Raw genomic sequence first — 22,510 nt, 5'->3', positions numbered from 1 at the left:
ACAAGTAATTATGCAAAAGGGTGACCATGAATACACACAGGTTCAAGTTACTTAGGAACGAGGCCAGATGGCTTCTAACTGTCAGCTAACACCCATCCGGAAACTGTATCACCTCCCCATATCATTGAGGTGGTTTCCATGGAGCCTGGCAGTGCTGCTCGCGAAGGCTGACAGTTAGCACTATAAAGGAACTTTACAACTTCGTAATTTGTACTTCTCTGCTGACAGTAATATTAACAGCATTTCGAATTATGGCTATAAACTTGACAACAGCAGAGAAAACCCACAGAAGCCTCATTGTGGGAGATGAGGGAGGCTGGGGGCAGGTAACAACAGGATGATTTCCCAGGCCAGGGCAAGAGGTGTTCAGAAAGCAGGGGCACACTGTCATCCGGAGGTGAGCAACAGGCGGATCCACGGCAGGACTCACAGAGGGCAGGGAGCTCAGCCCAGCCCCACAGAGAGAGGGTCTGGGTGGGCAGGGGTCGCAGACAGATCAATATCAGAGACGGGTGTTGCAGAGGGAGGACGGGAGCTAGAGAATAGTAAGAACTGGATGGGGAAGTCCCAGTCTTTGCTTTCAGGTGAAGATCCTCATCCTCAGGAAACAGAGGAAACTGGGCTGACGGCACAGCAGGGAGCAAGGGGAGACAAAAGCCCACCAGGCAGGGTGAAGAGGGCAAGCACTGAGCTGGCCCAATCTGGGTTTACATTTCCACTCTCCACTCGGTATCTGTGCAGTTCCGGGTGTGCTTTTTGAGTTTTCTGTGCTTCAGTGTCCCTGCTTGTAAAAGGAAAGTGTTATACCCAAGGCCCAGGTCACACGATTCTCGGCATCTACAAGTGAACCTGAAGCTCGTACTCCGTTCTCCTAATCTAAAGACAGGAGAACTGGGACTCAGAGCAGGAAGAGATCACCCCAAGCCTACACTATCTATCTATCTACTATCTCTACCATCAGTACTCCTATTATCATTCGTTCATTCATTCATTCAGCCAGTTGACCAGCAAGCACTCAGAGTTAAAGGTCAAAATGCAGTGTGCGTCTTTAGGGTGGAGGAGATAAAACGCAGCAGACAGTGAGTCTTGCTTTCTGTTCCCCAAACCCTCTGACTGAGGCTTGTTTGACTTCTGAATCTTAGCAAAGCTAGGTGCAGCAAACCAGAACAGGAAAGTTCCTAGGCTTCTTTAGATGCCAACCAATAGGTCAGACCTTTCTGCTTCCTAGCCTTCTGCCCACCTATAAAGTGAAGCCTCCCCAGCAAGCACAAAACTCAGGCAGTGCCCCCCTCCCCACCACTACACCCCCACCCCAACAAGTCCTCGGAACAGCACAGATCACGTACCCCTGTGACCTGCTGGCGAGTCAAGTGGACCAGAGATGCTGGGTAAGGCCTGCTTCTACGTCACTCCTCATTCAGCTTTGTTCACTAAGAGCCGACCCAACGTCAGGCCAGAAGTGAAATGGTTTAAACCAAGGCCACACAGCTTTACAAAGGGAGCAAGGGGCTAAAGGCCATACTGGAGATGGGGTCTTCACTCCCAATCCAGCATTCTTTTTACCGGTCATCAAGAGAAGCCTTCCTTGACTGGGCACACCAAGAAAATCACTTCCATCACTGTGACTTTATTACTGTGCAGAAAAATCTATTGTGAATTTGTCCAAAGTCCAGACCTTTCTCCAGGACTTCAAATCCACACAGCCATCTGTCTCCCAAATTTCTCCATTTGGATGTCACATGAGCCTCTCACACTCAACATACCACACAGGGAGATCAAAACTTGCCCCTCTCCAAAAGTCCCTACTGCTCCAGGCCTTCCTATGTACCATAGTGTCCAAATCAAGATGCCCAGGCGTCTTCCTTGATTTTCCCTCCACCTATATTCAAATACCCAGCAACAACACTCAATCATACCTGTTACATATTGCAACACGTCCTTAAGACAGAACTGCTTGACCTTTGGATTCATCTGAGACCCCACATTTCCGAGAGAGGTGTAAAACCACTGTGAAGGACTTGCAGAAGAAAACCAGAAAGGCAGTTTTGCAAATTTACCCTACCTTCACACAAGAGGGCCACTGGAAGGGTGCAGTGACCCCAACAGTGTGAATGGAACCAGAACCAACTGTCAGAGCAGATGCACTTGCCCATGTCAGCGGATCTCCAGCACCAGAAAGGAAATGCCTGGAAGAGTATGTGGGACTTGCCCACACCAGCTCACAAAAGGACTGGCCTCCTACGACCTGCCTGCCCTTCTCCTCTCCCTCCTCCTGCCCAGCCTTGAGCAGTGAACAGCTACCAGTAGGCATATGGGGAAAGGCTGGCAGCCACGTCAGGGAATCAGAAGGAACCAGCCTGACTCTAACCCCCTTCATCGCCATAAACAGCCTCATGACGCTAAATGGGATAGCCAAGCTAGGATGAGGAGGGCTTTTACTTTGAAGAGGTTTTGATTGGATCAAACATAGTCATTGCTGAGCTGAGACTGCCTGTGACTAGGATTAATTAAAGAACTTTTAATTTCCTGGGATTGATTGGAAACTCATGGGGCCTGCCAGAGCTTTCATATCCCCAGGTCTATAATCTATATCCATTTATCTGTAAGGCCAATGGGGGACAAAAAGTAAAGTTGCTTCATAATTACACCTGTGACTACTGCTTGTTCAATGTTCCTGTTCCGTATTTCACAAGGCTTTCTCCGTCTCCTCCTGATCAGGCTCTGCCTAGATTTCCTGATCACCTGCTGCTCCTGGCCTCGTGCCAGCTATCCTCCAAAATCCTGGACAAAACCTCCTCTCTCTGGCATCTGGGCTCTCTCCTGTGCTTCTCCCTGCACCAGCAAGGCGACTCCGTCTTCCTCTTCCTTCCCACATCGGCTTCACCACCGAGGTCTTACCTCAGTTTCTCTCCCTCCAGAAAGCTCTTCTCACTGTCCTCTTGCCGCCCTCTCTGGGTTAGCTGACTCCCATGTGTTTCCTCCACCAGCAGAGCTCCCCTGTGCTGGAGCATTCTCTGCTCTGTGACACTGGGTCTCTGTCCCTTTCTCCCTCCCTTCAAAAAGGTCTTTGTCTTGAGGGCAGGAGCTCTTCATCTGTCCCTTTCTAGTGCCCAGTGAGTTGTGTTGAGTGGTTGAGTAAACCAATGATGGCTTCAGTGTCTCGTGTGTGCACCAGAGGACCCCACTGGAAGCCCTATAGCAAGGTCTGAATTGAGACCAATCTACTGGCTGAAGTTGAAACCTCAACATCTTCTCTTGGCCATTTCAGCCATTCTATTCCATTCTCCTAGAGCCAGCAATTCTGATTTTAATGTGTCCCCCACTCCAGACCTGGGTGGGAAGCAGTTTTATCATGACTCAGGTCCCTGTTTGTGATATTTTTGTCATCCACTGTGTCTTAGAGCTGCTTCCCCTGGGCCTCTAACTAGAGCATAAACAAAGGCCAGTGGAGCTCTGGGTTACAATATGATTCCAGTTCAGCCTTTCTCTCTCTCTTTAAAAATCCCTTGAACAGAGAATATTTATCACTTGGCAGGCCAGTAAAATGTAAATAGGATTTGCTGAAGAATGGTCCAAAATTCTCTGGGATTTATCATTTCACAACAACAAAAACAACAATGACAAGAAGGAAAGGCAAGGGAACTAAGCCTCAATGGCACCAACTCTATGCCTTGGAGATTCACACGCACTCTCTGCACTCTCCCATGTAACCCTCATAGCAACCCTGTGAACAAAATAACTACCATCCTTACTCTACAGATAAAGAAACTGAAGTTCATGGTGGCTAGAGAACTGGGTAGGACCCTCCTGAGAATGACATAAAGCAGAACTTACACTCAGCAGTGTGACACAGAGCTGTGTTCTTCCTACAGCATAGGAAGGCAATAGAGGCCCAGGGGCCGCCAGCCGGGGCAGACTCCTCTGAGGGTGGCCCTCTGTTAACTTCTGTTGAAAACCATGGGCCTTCCTCGAGAAAATGAGCTCTTGTAACTTGTTCTTTGCACACATTTTAGACAGTAAATGGACTTTTCCCAAAGCTCACCCACAGACCTCTCAATTAGCAATCTGTATTTCACTGATGTAGTAGAGCAGAGAAGGCACAGAACAACCAGGAGGATGAAGTGACCGCTAGCTTAGCCTGATCAGCTGTCCAGAACAGAGTTGATTTTTTTTTTCCCAATTAGATTAGCAACTCCTATGATCTGGAACCAGTGAATCTTAAGATTCCTCCAATAACAGAATTAAGGATTCTTGATATCCTAAATTCATCTAGGCATGGAATTAACCATATAATTAGATTTCAGAATCAGAAAAACTTAGAATGTCAGAGCTGGAAGGGATCAGTCATGTCCACACATAATTGCACTCCACAATAACTCTGACAGGTAGCGAAGTGCCAGAAACAGAGGCTGAAGAGTTGCAAAGCCTAGCTGGAGGCCTCTCAGTTGAAGTGGTGGAGTCGGGATTCAAACCCTTGATGCTGGCTTCAGAACCAGGCCATCAGATTAAAGTCTGAGCCAACAGAAGGAAAGCCATGCAGTCTGAGAAAAGTGGGGACAAGAATGTTTGTAGGGAACCTACCAGATGCCAGGAAGCACCAGGGGGCTGCAGATAGAGGGCACCGTTTCTCACTCCCCATCACCCTACAAAGTGTATGTGTTATGTTTGTTTTACAAATGGGAAAACAGGCTCAGGGTGTGAGGTAGCCAGCCCCAGATCACACAGCTAGGCGAGCATCAGTGATTGTGTCCGTTGCTTTATTTCCCTGGTGTAGTAGAGAAGGGAAATCAGAGAATAAGACCCAGGTCATGTTCAGCTGATGCTTCTCCAGGGAGAACAACGGAACTGACAGACACACACTCTCTAGTCCACAGGGAGACAGACTCTACTGTGGACCCGGGTGAGACAGCACTCAGGATCCTCCAGCTCTCCCAGCCCTTTCCTGGCCTTATACCCACTCTGTATCCTATGGCAAACCTGGCCCCTACTAGGAAGGGGGCACCCTGGATAACAGACGTGAGAACCCCCATCACGGGAACTGCACACACCTTCACTGTGTGAACCAGTCGGCATTCATCCTGTGGCTAAGGCCCTCAACCATGGTGCCCCCACCAATGCCCTTTGTCCCAGGAACCCCACCAACATAGCCAGCGGCCTCTTGTTCTAATGGTCAAATCTTCTTCAACATAAATGAAAGTTTCCAATGTGGGAACCAACAGTAACTCACCATTTAGTTTTTAGTATGCACTCAAACACATTATTTCCTTTAGCCTTATCCCAACTCAGTGGCATCAGGTATGATTAAGTCTTGTTACAGATCAAGAAACTGAGGCCCGGTGAGGCTGTGCAAGTCACCCAAAGTGGCACATTTTGCAGGGGACTGGGCCAGGAGTACAACTCAGATATGTCTGGTCCTGCAGTCTGTTCTCTGCGCATTTCATCGTGCTTCTCCATGATGATCTCTGAGTCCTATAGTGAAGATTAGGTAAGTGTGACAGTCCTTGGCCGCGTTGTGAAGGAGAGGAAGCGGAGGCTGGAGGACTCACTGAAGGGCGCTCCCTGGGATGATGCTGGCGCTCTCATCAGTATCCTGGTCTCCTGACTCTCAGTCTAGAGGACACTTTCTCCCAGCCCATATTGCCGTTCCCATCAGACCATGTAATTTCTTTTTCTGATTGGGACACGGAGCCAGCAGCCAACAAAGATCACAGTCTGTCTGCCTGAAGTCCCCCTGTGCTATGAGAGGTGTTTTTTTTTTTTTTTTAATGTATTTCAAACAGGAACCAGGTTAAATCACCCTGTGTGCATTAACTTGGCCTGAGTTTCCCTGGTCCAGTTCCAGTTTCCTCTTCTCATCCTCTGGGTGACAGAACAAGGCAGGCTGCCTCCAACCACACCATGGCCTGCTCAGCTGGTGCACGACCCTCTAACTCACCCTTCTCCCCTACCAATCATTAGCTCCTGTTCCTCTCTGCCACCCCATCCATTCAACTGTCACGTTTTCTTAGCTCCACATCCTAAATATCTCACGGCATCCTAGCCTAGGCCTGAACAATGTCCCACCTGGATGGCCATCTCAGCGTCCTAACGCTTGAGCCTGTCTTCAGTCTTGGCCCCCTCCAATCTCTCCTTTCCTCTGCTGTCAGAGTGACTTTTCACTCCTACTTAAAATTCTCCTTTAGTTCTTTTTTATTGCCTTCATATTCAGGCTCCAATTCCTCACAGACTGCATTTCATACTTACACCTTGGATACAAAGTCCTGGACCACTTACAGCTCCTATGCAACGTCCTTCCCCACCCTGATCACAGGTCTGCGGTGTTCCCCCTCCAGCAACACATCACACATCCCAGACCAGCCTGACCAGCTTCTACTCAGTCTTAAAAATCCAGCTTAGATGCGTCTGCCACTGGGAAGCCTTCCCTGGATCCCAGGACTCTCTGAGACGTCCCCTGCATCCATGTAAAGACATTTTGTTTACTGTCACCTTGCTGGTACCTAGAAGTTTACCTGATCTATGGCAGGCACTCAATAGATGTTTGCTAAATGAGGGTACCCCGCAGCCTTTTGGAATTCCTCCACTGCAGAGCTTACCATACATGCTATTATCATCATTTCTTTTCTGTCTTCCCAGGCAGGATCCATACTTTCTTGTTCAGTTTTTTACCGTGGTGTATTGTATGAGCTTTGGCATGTCCTAATGATGTGTTTGCTCCTGATGAATAGGATTGAATTGTTAGGGGCAGAAACCTTGGGCCCGGGCTAAGGCAGGAGCACTCTCCTAAGAAACATATCTACTTCTAGCAAAAAAAAAAAAAAAAAAAAAAAAGCAAGTCAGAGGCACTAAGAGAAAACAGGAGAACCCACTGAACTGGGCATCAGATAACAATGGCCAACGCTGACCTCTTCTGGAGGGGCCCATGTGCGTCTCATCGTGAACAGGGCTGCAGAATGCCCTCTGGTGCACAAGCTCAAACTCTCCTTCAGGCAACTCCCTCCACCTCCTCTGCCACTGTGTTGTGGGAGAGAAAAGCAGCTTCAACGGGAAATGAGACTCACGTGCATATGGCTGGAGTTGGGGGATCCTGGAATAGTCATGGGGCACACATCCCCAAACGTGGGGGAGGGAGGGCAGTGTGGCACACAAGAGGTGGACAGGACTTTGGAAACCACAGATCCTTTGCCTCAGGGCAGAGCCTGCTTCCTTGACCTTGCTGAGCCGGTTGGATATTCAAGCAGATTTCAAGGTGACACTCTCAGTCTTGGAGATGTAGGGAAGGGACTCGCAGCTCCTGTCCTCTCTCCTGTGTTCTGCAGGGCCTGGGGTACTGCTCCACGGCCCTGCCTGCTTCCTTCTAGCTCCTCCCTCTGGGGCACTGTCCTTCCTCCCATGTTCCCAGCAAGGGAATTGGGCCTCTAGATTGCAATTTGTTGGGTGGATGAATCCTAAGTAATGATGTGACCAGAAAAGATTTTTTTTTCCCACAGAGAGTGTAGTAGAAACCCCATGACATTCACCAAGTGTTGACAAAAGCCTAAAAAGAACACTTGCAGGGGCCAGTACTGTGGTGTAAGGGGTTAAGCCACCATCCAACCATCCCAGATGGACACCAGTTCCTGTCCTGACTGCACCACTTCTGATCCAGCTCCCTGCTAATGTATCTGGGAAAACAGTGGAGCAAGCATCTCCTGGCTTCTGGCATTGGCCTGGCTAGGCCTGGCCTTTGCAGCCATTTGATCCCCCCCCCCAACTTTGCCAATCAAATAAATAAATAAATCTTTTAGAAAAGCACTTGCATTTCCAGGGAGAGAACACTTACATACATAGCTGGCCCTCTGTGTCTGTGGGTTCCAAATCTGCAGGTTCTGTATCCAAGGATTCAGTCAACCACAGAGAGGGATTTTTTTCCATTACACTGAATATGTACAGACTTCTTTTTGTTGTCAATGCTCACTAAACAGTTTGCTTAGCATTTACATTGCATTAGGTATTATAAATAATCTAGAGATTATGGGAAGTACACAGGAGAATGTAGTTTATATGCAAATACCACATCATTTGATAGAAGGGTCTTGAACATTTGCAGACTTTGGTATCCCCAGGGTTCCTGGAACCAGTTCCCCACTGGTACTGAGGGATATGGAGTTCATTCCACCCTTTTCCTTCCTCCTCCCTCCACTGTAATTCTTTCTCTGAGAAAAAGTGTTAGGAAAGGAGAAATGGGTCAACCCAAAGACAAAAGGACAAAGGAGAGCAGAATCTGTCTCAGCCCTGACCCTGTGTCTTTAAAATTAAAATAACACTCAGGAAGATGGAATTTCCAGATAATCCCTAAGAAGATCAAGCAAATGAGAAAGCAACCTCTAATTTCATCATGGAGAGCTTAGGAGGTTCCACAGAAATGTTATGAGAAAACCAAGAGAAAAAAAAAATTTGTCAAAGGAAATACAATGTCAGAGAGACAGCTGCACAGAGGGTGAGCAAGGAAAGACAAGGGAGAGGAGAGGAGAGGAGAGGAGAGGAGAGGAGAAGAGAGGAGAGGAGAAGAGAGGAGAGAAGGGCGAGAGAGGAGGAGAGGAGAGGAGGGGGAGGGGAGGAGAGGCAAGGAGAAGGGAAGGGGAGGGGAGAGGAGAGGAGAGGGGGAGGAGAGAGGGGAGGAGGGGAGGGGAGAGGAGAGAAGGGGAGTGGAGAGGAAGGGAGAGAAGGAGAGAAGAGGAGAAGAGAGAAAGGGAGATGAGGGGAGAGGAGAGGAGGGGTTGGGAGAGGTGAGGAGGGGAGAGGAGGGAAGGGAAGAGGAGGGAAAAGGAGGGGAGGGCAGGAACAGGAGCAAAGATGGGAAGGAGGGAATGAAGGGGAAACAAGAAGTAGGGAGTGGAAAACAGGACAGGCTTTGGGGGAGAGAGGAGAAGAGAGGGGACGGGGAGAAAAAGATGAGTCAAAGGAAAAATAGTGAATATGAGGAAGGGAAAGTGAGCTGGCAGGAGCACATGAAGACAGAGGAGGAAAAGAGGAAAGAAGATTTTGCATGTTCAGGATTACAGGAGGAGTCACGACATCAAACCATTCCTCAGCAGTGCTGCGCGAGGTCCCCCAGCCTACACACTGAGCACGCCTTAGATGGCAGAAGACTCGCTACCCAGGGAGGGGAGAGAGGAAGGTGACAGAGCCGCAAGCCACGGCAAGCCACGGGTCCAGGGGTGCGAGGGAGACTTGGGGTGTGGTGGAGGGAGGGTGTGTGTGTTCATACGGAAGTCGGAAGTGGTAGCAAAGAGGACAGTCCAGTGACATCACCAGCAGAACCAGCCACCTCCATCCTCCCCGCCAGAGTTTGGGCTCTTACCTGAGCTGGAGACTGAACTCCTGACCTGACTCATATATCCTGCCAGACTTGGTACTCCTGGCCAGATGAGGGCTGGCCCAGGGATGGGTAGGGACTCTCGCCAAGGATACAGGCTTCTTCAGTGTACGGCACAGCAGCGGTGGTACCCCCAATGATGTAGCTGTAGAAGGAGACTTCTAGCGTATAGCAGTAGGAAGTGTGGTCCAGGAGTCCCCCAAGGAAGCGGCGGCCAGTTCCTGCTTTCATGGCATCCCGGTTAAAGGATGTGCTGGACTGTGAAAGCCAAGTAGACGAGAGAATCTGGGCTCAGTGCCTGACTGCTCTTGGAGCCTGAGCAACCTACACAACACCTCAGGGGCTCGGCCTCCTCATCTGAAAAGTGGGGTTTTCACCTACGTCACAGGACCCAGATGAAGATTGAATAAACACATGTAATTGAACGAAAGCATCCTGCAGAGTGCTTGAGGCACAGTAATTGCCGTTTAATAAATATTAGTGGGGGGCCAGCGCTGTGGCACAGCGGGTTAAAGCCCTGGCCTGAAGCACCGGCATCCCATATGGGCGCCGGTTCAAGACCCTGCTGTTCCACTTCCCATCCATCTCTCTGCTACGGCCCGGGACAGCAGTAGAAGATGGCCCAAGTCCTTGGGCCCCTGCACCCACGTGGGAGACCCGGAAGAAGCTCCTGGCTCCTGGCTTCGGATCGGTGCAGTTCCAGTCGATTGGGGGAGTGAACCATCGGATGGAAGACCTCTCTCTCTGCCTCTCCTCTCTCTGTGTAACTCTTACTTTCAAGTAAAATAAATAAATCTTAAAAAAAATAAATATTAGTGGAAGTTGGAGTGGGGACAGACAGGCAGGAAAAAGTAGGAAGCAACTATATTAGGAAGATAATTAGAACTGAAATTTGGGCAGCGCTTTCAACTTTATAACCTTGTTCTCTGAGTAGTATCTTGTTCAGACTTCAGAATAAGTACCTCTTATTACCTCTCCATAGACCAGTAAGCAGAGGCTCGCAGATGTAGAGCAAGTAAGTGATTCATGGATTTGAACTGAGGATAAATGACTCCTGTCACCCCATCTCCCCTCTGCCAGGGAGAGCTCAGCTCGTGTCCGGCATTGCAAGGACGTGGGGGCCACTTTACTAGGGAGTTGGCAGCACCCATCACCATGGACACAGGAAGTAAAGTACAAGCAGGCCAGAGTCGCAAGTCCTCTACTCAAACTGTCTACCTACTGACTGCGGGAAGTTAGGCAAGTCACCTGATTTGTCACAGCCTCGGTTTTCCTCATCTGTAAAGTGGATGTAACAATTGCATCTCTTTCAGTCCACTGGAGGTTAGAAGTACGTTCAGGACTAACCCAAGGAAGTCTCAGTAAGCGAATAGACTTCGGTTTGAATGAGAGAATGGGGGTCATGTTCAGTAGGAGATAAGAAAAAAAGTAAAAGAGAGGAAAATAAAAACAAAGAGACACAGAGAAAGAGTGAGAGGAACAGAAATGTCTGTATGTGTTCGTGTATTTATTTAGAAGCATAGGGAAACATCCGAAAAACATAGAACGTCAGGTCTGAAAGGCCTTTGAAATCCATGTTGTGAAATCCAGCTCTCCCATTTTAGAACTGGGCACTGAGGATCAGAGAAGGACAGCGATTGCAGGATACAGGAACTTGACTCCAGCCCTGAGCTCTTGAGGAGGGGGCAGTGCGGGAACATGACGAGAAAAGGCCAGAAGGAAGGCTCCCAGCCTGTCCCCCTTTGTAGGCCCTGGAAACCTCACCCTTTGAGGATCTCTGAGACCTATGAGCCAGATTTGCAGAGGGGACTGGGACTCAGGAAGCCTCAGACTGCTCTGAGATGACAGTGGTTTAAAAAGGTCAGGGCTGGCCATCCTCTGGATACCCATATAGGAACAAGTATGGCTGCGTCTGTGTCACGGTTGCATGTGGGGAGCCACCTGCTTTGATTCTACCACTGGATTCTGGGTAGCCTTGAGGTAGATGCTCAACTTTCCTGGGCAGTGGGTGTCTCCTGGGCAGAAAGAGGAGCCTAGACAATGTCCCAGGTCCTTTCTTGGTCCGACATTCAAAGATTCAAAGTGCCTCTTACTGAGCAGAGAAATTCATCTCCGTTAATGCCCAGGCCTGAAGCAACGGGCAGGTGAGTTTTCAGCTCATCAACTTCAAAAATCGCTGTGACCTTTGTGTACTCTGCACTGGCCTCGTGGAAATAACAGGCCTCAGAGCTTCAGCAGCAGAACAGCAAAATGTGCTGGAACGCTCTCCCATGTCGCCATAACCACCCTCTGAGCCCCCTCCTTCTGCTTTTAGCTGTACGTTTCTCTACCGCCAACCCCACAGCTCCCCGGACCTCCTCACAAGCAAGGTGGGCTGGAACAGGAGCAGGCTCCGGGGCTTGTCAAAGTGCTCAGTGCCTCCAGAGCAACCCATGGCTGTCCTCCCAAATGACAAACGGTGCGGCAGGGTAGGGAATGATCAGCTAGCAATCACTGGCGAAGAACGGGAGTCCCAGAAAGAGCCATGGAGGCAGAGTGTGGTGGCTGCAGAACCCCTTCGGCAGACACGCTCTGCTCCAACTGGAAGAACTGGGGTGGACGGAAACAGACCTGGGCCAGGGTCTGGTGCATGGCAGGTGCTCGGAGCGTTTCCCTCTCTGGTGAACACTGGACTCTCGTTCACTGGTGAATCCAACTCATCACACAGCCCCAGCACCACCCTTTCAAAGCTCTCCCGTCCTGACTGGGCAGAGCTGCTGAGGCCATGGGCTTAGCTTGTTTGCCTCTGTCTTTATCCTCCAAGCAAGCCCTGGCGCAGAGTGGGCGTTCTCACAAAGGTTAAACCGGAAAGACTTGTGCAAGAAGGAAGGGAGGGAGGGGGTGAGAGGGAGATGGGAGGGGGTGCCGATGGGGGTGGGGGCATTGAGGAGGCTGGGGCGGGCTGGGGGAGGGGGCTCTTGGCTTACGTAGGAGAAGTCCTCAGCATTCTGGCAGAGGAGCTTAGGAAAGATGGCCTGCCTCTGGAACAGCTCCTCATCCTCGAAGATGTTGCCGTACATGAAGCCATTCATCATGGTGGAGTGGGCGTGGATGTCAATGTAAAACTCCAGGCTTGTTTTCTGTAGAGAGAGGGGGCAATGCAAGAGAAGTGTGGGGCTGGAGTGTCGCTCCCCCTCTTCGTGGAGGAATGACACAGGACCCTACGCTGTTCTTTCGTCTGCTCGGCCCTCCCCGGGTTTGTTGCTGGTTCTTCCCGGGTTGGCTACTATCCCTTCCACCTCCGTGGAAGGGCAGTTCCCCCTGGCCACATTCCCCACTTCCGCAGGGGAGCGGCACACCGCCGGCCAGCTTTCTGGGGGCTGCACAGGCGTTCCTTCAGATGTTCCCCTTAGATGTTCCCCATAGATGTTCCCGGTGCATGCCGTCTCTCTCCTCCTTTATAGTCCTCCTCCGCCAATCCTAACTCGGCTGCCCACATGCCGAGTACGCTGCTCTCCTCCAATCAGGAGCAAGTCCTACAGTTTATTAGCTGAACTGGAGGCAGCTGTGTGGAAGCTGTTTACTTCTCTCCCAGCGCCATATTGTGGGAGAGCAGATGCATAGAATAAGTCTTAATTCCAGTAACTCAGTCCAGTCCGGGCTGCTCCCCACAGATCCCCCTTTCTTTTTATTTTTGGCGTTGATACGCGCCTGTCTTCGGTGTCCCGCGGCACACACTCTGCTCTACTTGCTAGAGTTGCCACAGGCTCTTACAAGTCCTATCAATCAGGCAAACCGAATCCGGGTCCTCTCTTCGCCATGTTGTGAGGAGGTTTTTAGGCGCTGATGCGTGCCTGTGTTCGGTGACCTGCGGCTCACACTCTGGTCGAGCCACCTGCTGGCGCTTACCGCCTTAATTAGGCAGACCGAATCCAAGCCTCCTAATTGTTGTATTGTGGGGGAGACTTATTAGTGTTGGTTCGTGCCTATCTTCGGTGACCTGCAGCTCATACTCTGGTCGAGCTGCTTGCTGGTGCTTACCGCCTTAATTAGGCAGACCGAATCCAAGCTTTCTCATTGTTGTATTGTGGGGAAGCCTTACTGATGTTAATTCGTGCCTGTCTTCGGTGACCTGCGGTGCATAAGCTGCTAGCTGCCCGCAGGTGCTCATCGCCTCACTTAATCAGGCAGACCGAATCCAAGCTCTCACATTGCAGTGTTGTAGGGAGGCCTTTCTATTTCTCTATTTCTCTATCTCCGGGCATTCCTATTTCTCCCATTTTACTTCTATCTTCCAGCATTCCTATTTCTCTTTTACTTCTAAACTTCTGTTTCTCTTATCCCCGCAGCTTCCCGCTGCCCGCCCCGAGGCTGCTTCTTGGCGGCTTCCCGGCTGAGCCGCTTCAGCCCGCGCCTCTCTCATCTGCGCAGCTTCCCGGCTTTGCGCGGCTTGGCTTCGCACGCTCCGCGGTCTCCACGCCCTTCGCGTCTGCACCACGGCCTCACGCCAGCCCCGTTCCCTATCTATTCACGCCCCGTGCTCTCTCTGCACGCGGCGGCTTCCGCGAGTCACACAGCGTAGCTTACGTGTCCGCCACTAGCATTCAATCTAAGTTCCCCGGGCTAGCCTGGCGAATTCAACCCAGCTTACGTCTCCGCCCCACGGTTTGGCTTCCCGTCCTTTGCTCCCCGGGCTAATCAGACGGATCCCAACCAGGCTCACGTTTCAGCTTCTGGTTTCAACTTTTCGCCCCCTATTCCCGGGCTAACTTAAGAATCCCAAAGTGGCTTTCGTGTCCGCCTTGGCCTGCCCCCCACGGCTTCAATTTCCCTAACATTTTTCTCTACCCGGTATGTTTCCCCAAGCTTTCCTCCAACAATATTCCTCCCTCATTTCTCCTGGCCTCTCCCCACAGTCCGTATCCGAGTCTGTTTGTTCTAGCTTTCACTTTCGCTTTCGACCTTAGAGATTTCTCCCAGCTTCCCCCCGTAGTCCATATCCGAGTCTATGCCTAGGCTTTCAATAGCTTCTTCCGGCTCCTTTTTCGTCCGGCTTTTCCCTAGGCTGTTTGCTAGTCTCTCTCTCCGATATTTTCCCTAGGCTGTTTGCTAGTTTCTCTCTCCGATATTTTCCCTAGTTCTTCCCGTTTCTTCCCTCCTAAGTTTCATATCCGTCCTAAGTTTCCTATCCGAGTCACGTTTCTTCCCTCCTAAGTTTTCTATCCGTCCTAGGTTTCCTATCCGAGTCACGGCACCATTATGTCGCTCCCCCTCTTCGTGGAGGAATGACACAGGACCCTACGCTGTTCTTTCGTCTGCTCGGCCCTCCCCGGGTTTGTTGCTGGTTCTTCCCGGGTTGGCTACTATCCCTTCCACCTCCGTGGAAGGGCAGTTCCCCCTGGCCACATTCCCCACTTCCGCAGGGGAGCGGCACACCGCCAGCCGGCTTTCTGGGGGCTGCACAGGCGTTCCTTCAGATGTTCCCCTTAGATGTTCCCCATAGATGTTCCCGGTGCATGCCGTCTCTCTCCTCCTTTATAGTCCTCCTCCGCCAATCCTAACTCGGCTGCCCACATGCCGAGTACGCTGCTCTCCTCCAATCAGGAGCAAGTCCTACAGTTTATTAGCTGAACTGGAGGCAGCTGTGTGGAAGCTGTTTACTTCTCTCCCAGCGCCATATTGTGGGAGAGCAGATGCATAGAATAAGTCTTAATTCCAGTAACTCAGTCCAGTCCGGGCTGCTCCCCACACTGGAGAACTTGCCTTCAAGGAACCAGACAACACGCATGTGTGTACACACGTGTGTGAGCACACACACACACACACACACCACCACCCATGGGTCAGCAGATTCAGCAGCCATCTGCAATGAGATGGAGGGTTTGAGGCAGGTGGAGACCAATCCCGCCCGCCTCACTTTGACACCACCTGCACTCTGGCCCTGAGAGGCCTGCCCGGGCACCCTCTTTAGTCTTTTGTAGAAGCGAGGTTGGTGGGTCGGGTCGGGACCAGTTAACACATTCATGGCCAGACACGACTGGAATTCACTTCTCTGATTAATGAGAACTACCTTCCACGTAACCTAACTGTATTTACTTTGAGCCTGTTTGCAGGTTTGCTCCAGTCTGGTAATTTCTAGCTTGGGCCTGGAAATCCCCACTTTCGAGCCTCAGCTTTTTGACTGAAAAAATGGGTATTTCAGTTCCAACCCTGGAGAGTTGCAGTAGGAACCCAACAGCAATAATCACTGTCATTCACTGCACATGACCCACGCCGGTGCCGCTCTTTACAGATGAAGCCTTGGTCACATTTTTTTTGTGGCTACTCCCCAGTAATATGCAAATATGATAGTATTTGAAAAAGATTGTGGAAACTGGAATGAATAGATATATTTATTTTTGTGCAAAAAAGATTTGAAAATCATGCACATATGAGTCTTCAAGTAGCTCATGGAAAATGTGGAACTCCAAGCACAGATTTTTCATAATATCCATTTCCTATGAATTTTTTGAAGACTCCTCCTATGCAAGAGGGTGGGCGCTTTGTAATCTGCAAAGCAGACACTGGCTAGTCTGCCTCTGCTTACTGTTTGCACATTGCACACCTCCTGGCTTGGGGCAGTGTTATCTTAGAGTCTTTCCTGAAAGTAGGGGGCTATGGAGAGCCCAGTGCCTGTAAGCGAAGGATTCTGGGTAGCTGTGTGCACAGTGACTGAACAAATGATCCCTGAGAGATTGTCCCAGACACCATAATGGACCCCCGCAGGAAAGGGACATGTCCAAGCTTGTGGAACAACTGGGACTGACACCCAGCCTCCCGACTCAACTGGTCCTCACCAGTGACCAACGCTGGAGGCTGCCAAGGCAAATCCTGGCCCCCGTTCTATTCCCTTTTCCTAGTGTGTAGTCCTGGGGAAAATGGAAAGTCCACATTTAGAGGGAATCTCCCTCCTTGGGACACTTTCAAACGAAGTTAAAACCAAATGAAATCCATGTTGCTTCTAGAATGTGGGCTTGATGACTGTCATTTCATTTGCCTCAGAGTTGGAGTGAAAAATTATGTCTTGCCGAGCTCCAGTTCTCTGGGTAGCATAAGCTGTCTTTTGAGAGATACAAGATGCACTGCTCTGTGTGATATTAAACTCATCATTTTCAGCTTTGGAGGTGGAATACACAATGATTCAACAGGAGCCCTATAAAAGTCATCTTTGCAATTTTATTTTCTTCAATTGTCTGTCTTTTCCTCTGAGCTTTTGATGAGCTGCCGAGGCAAGGAGGAGGTAGAGAGACGACTTAGGAAACGTGTGAGGAAAAACTGCGATTTATATCTCCGGATGTCAAAGTGAGAGAGGACGTTAGAAATGATTTTCTCTGAGCCTTCTCGGATAGCCTTAAGTGGGGAAGTTGCTGGCCGAGGGCTGGCCGGCAGGGTGGTGGAGGAGCAGATCCTTCAGTCTGGCTCTTCTGATAACCATTTGGGTGTGGCTTCCCCTGCCCATCCTGCCTCCTGGCAGCTAATGTGACTTTAACCACAGGTGAATACACATGATTCAAAAAAATCAAAAGATCTGTATTATTTCACAGCAACGTATCTCGCTTCCGTTCCTGTCCCCAGTCACAAATTGGGCTCCCCAGGTTTTGCCATCAGGTTCACATGCACCCTTCTGGAGACTGTCCCCTAACATCCCCGCCCCCTGAAAAAGATAGTCCTCCTAACACACTACTCAGATCTGCCTTTTTCTCTAAATATCTCTTGAAGGTGAGCTACTCCATTCTTTTTCATAGCCATATATGAACCAACCTGTTCCCCATCGACAGCCACTGAAGATGTTTCCAATCTTCTCCTGGTACAAGTGATGTCTTAGTGATGGACTTTGCACATACACCCTTTCACACATACACAATTCTATGTAGGACAAATTCCTGGAAGCAGAATGTTCGGCTACCATGGAGACTTGTAAATTTGATAAACACTGACAGAGCAGCTACAAGGGCCAGTATAGTCCTATCTAACTCCAACACCTTTCTCTATTATCTTGATAACATAGGTAGAATCAAACTATTTGCCATATTGACAGGTGAACAATAATATCTCAGATTAGTTTTCAACTGAATTTCTCTTACTCTAATTATATTTTTTATTATATGGTGAGTATCTTTTCATATGCTTAGAACGTACTTGTGGGGGGCAATTGTTAGGCTAGGAGTTAAGATGCCCACATTCCGTCATATCTGAATACTTGGGTTTGATTCCCGCCTCTGACTCCTGACTCCAGCTTCTTGCCAAAGCAGACCCTGGGAGGCAGTGGTCATGGATCGAGTAATAAGGTTCTTGCATCCCCATGGGAGACCCTGATGCAGTTCTCAGCTCCCAGCTCCAGCCTGGCCCATCCCTGACTGCTGTGAGCACTTGGAGTGTGAACCAGTGGGTGCTCTCTCCCTCTATCTCTCTATCTGTCTCTCAAATAAATTATGTTATACATCTTAAATGTATACGATAAAATATTTATAAAAACTATTTGCATTTTTTCCTATGAATTATCTGTTCATTTCCTTAGCCCATTTCAAAACTTGGGTTACTGGGCTTTTAGAAGCTATGCATTAGAAACATTAGTCTTTATGTGTAGCATAAATATATTTTTGTCTCTTGTTTTTCATTACTTCTACTAGTACATTTCTCCATGCAAAAAAAATTTTAAATGCTAACTTTTTACACAGATTTATAAATATTTTCCTATGTGAGTTTTTGGTTGAATTCCTTCATTGTTTCTTCTATTTGATTGTTTCATTGTTTATTTTAAAAGATATTTCAATTCAGTTTCAATTTATATGGATGTACAATGTGAAATAAGTGTTAAACTTTATAATCCCTATTATGTTTATTGAAATGTACATCTTTTCCCCACTGACTTGAAAAGACATATTTGCCCTATAAATTTCTGTATGTAGTTGGGTTTATTCTGGAGCTTTCTTTTTTAAAAGATATTTTTAGGGGCCAGCACTGTGGCATAGCAGGTAAGGCCACTGCCTGTAGTGCTGGCATCCCACGTGGGCACCGGTTCGAGTCCGGGTTGCTCTACTTCTGATCCAGCTCTCTGCTATAGCCTGGGAAAGCAGTGGAAGATGGCCCAAGTCCTTAGGCCCCTGCACCTGCATGAAAGACCCAGAAGAAGCTCCTGGCTCCTGGCTTCGGATCAGTGCAGCTCCGGCCATTGTGGCCAACTGGTGGGTGAACCAGCCGATAGAAGACCTCTCTCTCTCTCTCTCTCTCTCTCTTTCTCTCTCTCTCTGCCTCTCCTCTCTCTGTGTAACTCTGGCTTTGAAGTAAAATAAATAAATCTTTAAAAAATATTTTTTATATTTATTTGAGAGGTAGAGTTATAGAGGAGAGATAAAAAGAGGTCTTCCATGTGCTGGTTCACTCCTGAAATGGCTGTAATGATCAGAGCTGGGCTGATCCAAAGCCAGGGGCCAGGAGCTTCCTTTGGGTCTCCCATGTGGGTTCAGGGACCCAAGCACTTGGGCCAGCTCCCACTGCTTTCCTAGGCCATAAGCAGAGACCTGGATCAGAAGAGGAGCAGCTGGAACATGAACTGGTGCCCATATGGGATGCCGGTGCCACAGTAGGAGGCTTAGCCGACCAAGCCACAGCACCAGCCCCTCTGGGGCTTTCTATTCTGTTCTAATAATTTGTTTATTCATGTGTCAGTACTAATGTGCTATAATTATGTCCATTTTTAAAAAAAGAGAGACAGAGGAAGAGAGAGAGAGAGAGAGAGAGAGGTCTTCCATCCACTGATTCACTCCCCAAATGGCAGCAACAGCCAGCATTGGGTTGACCCAAAGCCAGGAGCCAGGAGCTTCTTCCAGGTCTCCCATGTGGGTGCAGGGGCCCAGGAACTTGGGCCATCTTCTACTGCTTTCCCAGGCCATAGCAGAGAGCTGGATCAGAAGTGGAGTGGCTAAGACTCCAAATGGAGCCCATAGGGGATGTCAGCACTGCAGGTGGCAGCTTTAGCCACTTTGCCACAGCAGCGGCTCCAATTATATCCTGTTTATAACATATTTTAATATTTGTAGACCTTGTATCATCTCATCATGCTTTTTTCATGGAGCTTTCATGGATTTGCCTGCATATTCTTCTATCAGAGTTGATTGTCTAATCTCTTCCACCTCCCCAAATATACTATGAATAGTCTCAATATTTTTGTAATACATTCATAGTATATCCATAGATTAATCTAGAAAGAATTAACTTTTTTTTTTTTTTGACAGGCAGAGTGGACAGTGAGAGAGAGAGACAGAGAGAAAGGTCTTCCTTTTCCGTTGGTTCACCCTCCAATGGCCGCCGCGGCCAGCGCGCTGCGGCCGGCGCACCTCGCTGATCCGATGGCAGGAGCCAGGAGCCAGGAGCCAGGAGCCAGGTGCTTCTCCTGTTCTCCCATGGGGTGCAGGGCCCAAGCACCTGGGCCATCCTCCACTGCACTCCCTGGCCACAGCAGAGAGCTGGCCTGGAAGAGGGGCAACCGGGACAGAATCCGGCGCCCCAACCGGGACTAGAACCCGGTGCGCCGGCGCCGCAAGGCGGAGGATTAGCCTAGTGAGCCGTGGCGCCGGCCGAAAGAATTAACTTTTATGACTGTACCTTCTCATCTAAGAATATGTTTTGATTTCCCATTTTCTTCAAGTTTTCTTTAGAAGGAGAGCAGAAATTTTCTAAAGCAGTTTAGTTTTTTTTTTTTTTTTCAAATAGATCCTGAACATTTATTTTTTTAATATCCAGGCAGTTTATATTTTGTGTTGCTTCTGTAAATGTGATTTTTTTTTTGTCATTCAGGTTTCTAACTGGTAGTTCTTTTTAAAGATAAAGGCTTTTGTTTTCAACATATGAAATGTACGCCCAGGCATCACTGTTTTTATTTTCTATGATTTCTCACTTGGTTTTAATGGATTTTTATTGGTTTACCTATTTAACAAATAATTACAGAGCACCTACTGCATGTCAGTGTTCTAGACCCTGGGAGTATGTGTCAGAGGTTTCTCTGAGCACTTAGCTACATTGCCAAGAACACAACAGAAGCTCTTGATCTCAAAGGGTTTACATTCTGCAGTGAGAGAAAGAAAATAAATCAATTCATAAATACACAAGATGTCAGGATGTCAGGAGGTATGGATGCCATGGAGACAGGCAGGGTGAGGGAACAGACAGTGTCAGAGGCTTTAGAAGAGAGACACTTGAATGAAGCGGGAGAATTAGCATCAATGACATCAGCCAGAGGGTCTTCCAGGTAGAAAAGTCAAGGCACAAATCGCCTGCTCCGGGCAAGAATGAGGAACAGCAGAGAACTGACAGTGTTTTCCATACAATCTTATCACCTGCACATAACAATTCTGCCTACTATTTTTTGTTCTTTAAACTTTAGTTATTTATTTTCATTTTATTGGGGGGGGGGTGTTGGAGGAGAGAGAAGACAAAGAGAGACCTCCCATCACCTGGTTCACTTCCCTACTGACCGTAACAGTCAGAGCTGGGCCAGGCTGAATCCAGGAGATGGAACCCAATCTCAGTTTCTCATGTGGATGGCAGGGACCCAGCAGTTTGAGCCTGCACCTGCTGCCTCCCAGGGTGTGCATTAGGAGGAAGCTGGATTGGAAGTGGAGGAGCCAGAAATCGACTCAGGCACTCTGATATAACATGTAAGTGTCCCAGGTGGTAACTTCAATCATAGTGCCAAAAGTCCACTCCTCTTCTTCTGTTTTGAAACGTGTGTGTGTGTGTGTGTGTGTGTGTGTGTGTGTGTGTCTAACTACACTGGTTAGTACTTCTGACCAGAAACAATTTAAAGGACTGCTTGATTTCTAAGATCTCCCAGGATGAGATTTTAGGGACTGGAGCTAGTATAGAAAACAGTCTGAGAGGGGTCTGAGTTTGAGGTCTTAATTCTTTTTCTTCTTTATCACACAGATTCAGCAGCTCGCTAACAAGGCCAGAGGACATGCAAACACAAGTTCCAACAGCATCCTGAGTAGGCTCTGTGCCTATACTGCCCTAGTGGACTTGTGTTGGCCCAGGTAGAATGAAGCATGAGATGCAGGAGCAAGGGCTCTGGTTCTCATTCTAACATCAGAAGAACCTCTGAGCAGGGGCAGCGTTGCCTAGGCTGGGAGAGCGCCAAGTGGATGAGACAGAGGACACAAGATTCCCTAAATTTAAATGAATTCTTCTCCTCCTAATTTAAAACATTCCCCAATCTCCACATTTCTTGCTTGCAACTTGATGATAGTACTTGCTGCTGTATGCCTAACCTGACTGAGGAGTGTGTTTGCCCATGAATTCCTTGAGATCAGGAGCCATGTCTGACCCGAGTCCCCATCCTCTCTTTCTTACTTGGTCAATGACGGTTGCTTCCTAACTTTTCTTCCTGTCTTCTTCAGAGTGATCTTTCCAGGTAACAAACCATGTCTTTCTTGGCTAAAACTGGTCTATTGTTCCACATCACTCACAGGACAGAGTGGAAGGCCCCTCGTATGTTTTAAAAGGCTCTGTATGATCTGATCTCTCCATTTGCAGGCTGATAGTCTAGGATCCAGCTACACAGCACCATGTGGAGCTCCTCCAACCACTACCCTTGTGACTTTTGTTACTTTATTTACATACAAAGTCTCTTCTGCCCAAAATATACTTTATCTGGATCTCTATTTAGTTAACCCTGACTCAACCTTAAAATTGAAGGCAGGCACCAATTAGATACCCACTAAGCCTATTTCCTTTTCTTGGGCCATGGAAGACATTCCCATCTCCTTTGCCATTTGGCTGGGATAAGTGGGATGCAGGCAGTGGGGATATTTGCAATTTCTTTGCTTGGGTATGAAATGGATACCCATCACCCACATTCTCTTTTTGCCCTTCTGCACAGAAGCCACCTGTAAAAATGATGGCTTCCTAAGAAGGAAGAAGCCTCTGTCCCGGGATCAGTAATTGGAGGAGATGGCTGGGGGCAGTTACCCAGCCTGTGTCAGTCTCTGCTGTGAGACAGAACTGAATGTTCAGTGTATGAAGCCGCTGAGACGTGGGGATGGTCACAGCAGCCCGTGTTGTTTATCCTACTTGCACAAAATCTCAATCCAAGGCTTTATTTTATCCCTCAGGCCAGCTTAGCCTCCTGTGTGCTCTCCC

At 48.7% G+C, this 22,510-nt stretch overlaps 1 protein-coding gene across 2 annotated transcripts in view; it reads right to left on the bottom strand.

Annotated features, from left to right (window-relative positions):
- The window catches only part of LOC100353437 (AGBL carboxypeptidase 4), a 669,119-nt gene that overhangs the window by 46,461 nt on the left and 600,148 nt on the right, over positions 1-22,510 (bottom strand). For both annotated transcript variants that reach the window (XM_070078541.1, XM_070078542.1), the window contains exons 7-8: positions 12,322-12,474; positions 9,451-9,613 (exon numbers count right to left, since the gene is read on the bottom strand). In XM_070078541.1, coding sequence (XP_069934642.1) covers positions 9,451-9,613; positions 12,322-12,474 — 316 coding nt within the window. The remainder of the gene's footprint in view (positions 1-9,450; positions 9,614-12,321; positions 12,475-22,510) is intronic.

This window comes from Oryctolagus cuniculus, chromosome 7, assembly GCF_964237555.1.
Source record: "Oryctolagus cuniculus chromosome 7, mOryCun1.1, whole genome shotgun sequence".
Lineage (NCBI taxonomy): Eukaryota > Metazoa > Chordata > Mammalia > Lagomorpha > Leporidae > Oryctolagus > Oryctolagus cuniculus.
Note: the sequence above shows the minus strand (reverse complement) of the source record. Positions and strands in the feature narration are given on the sequence as shown.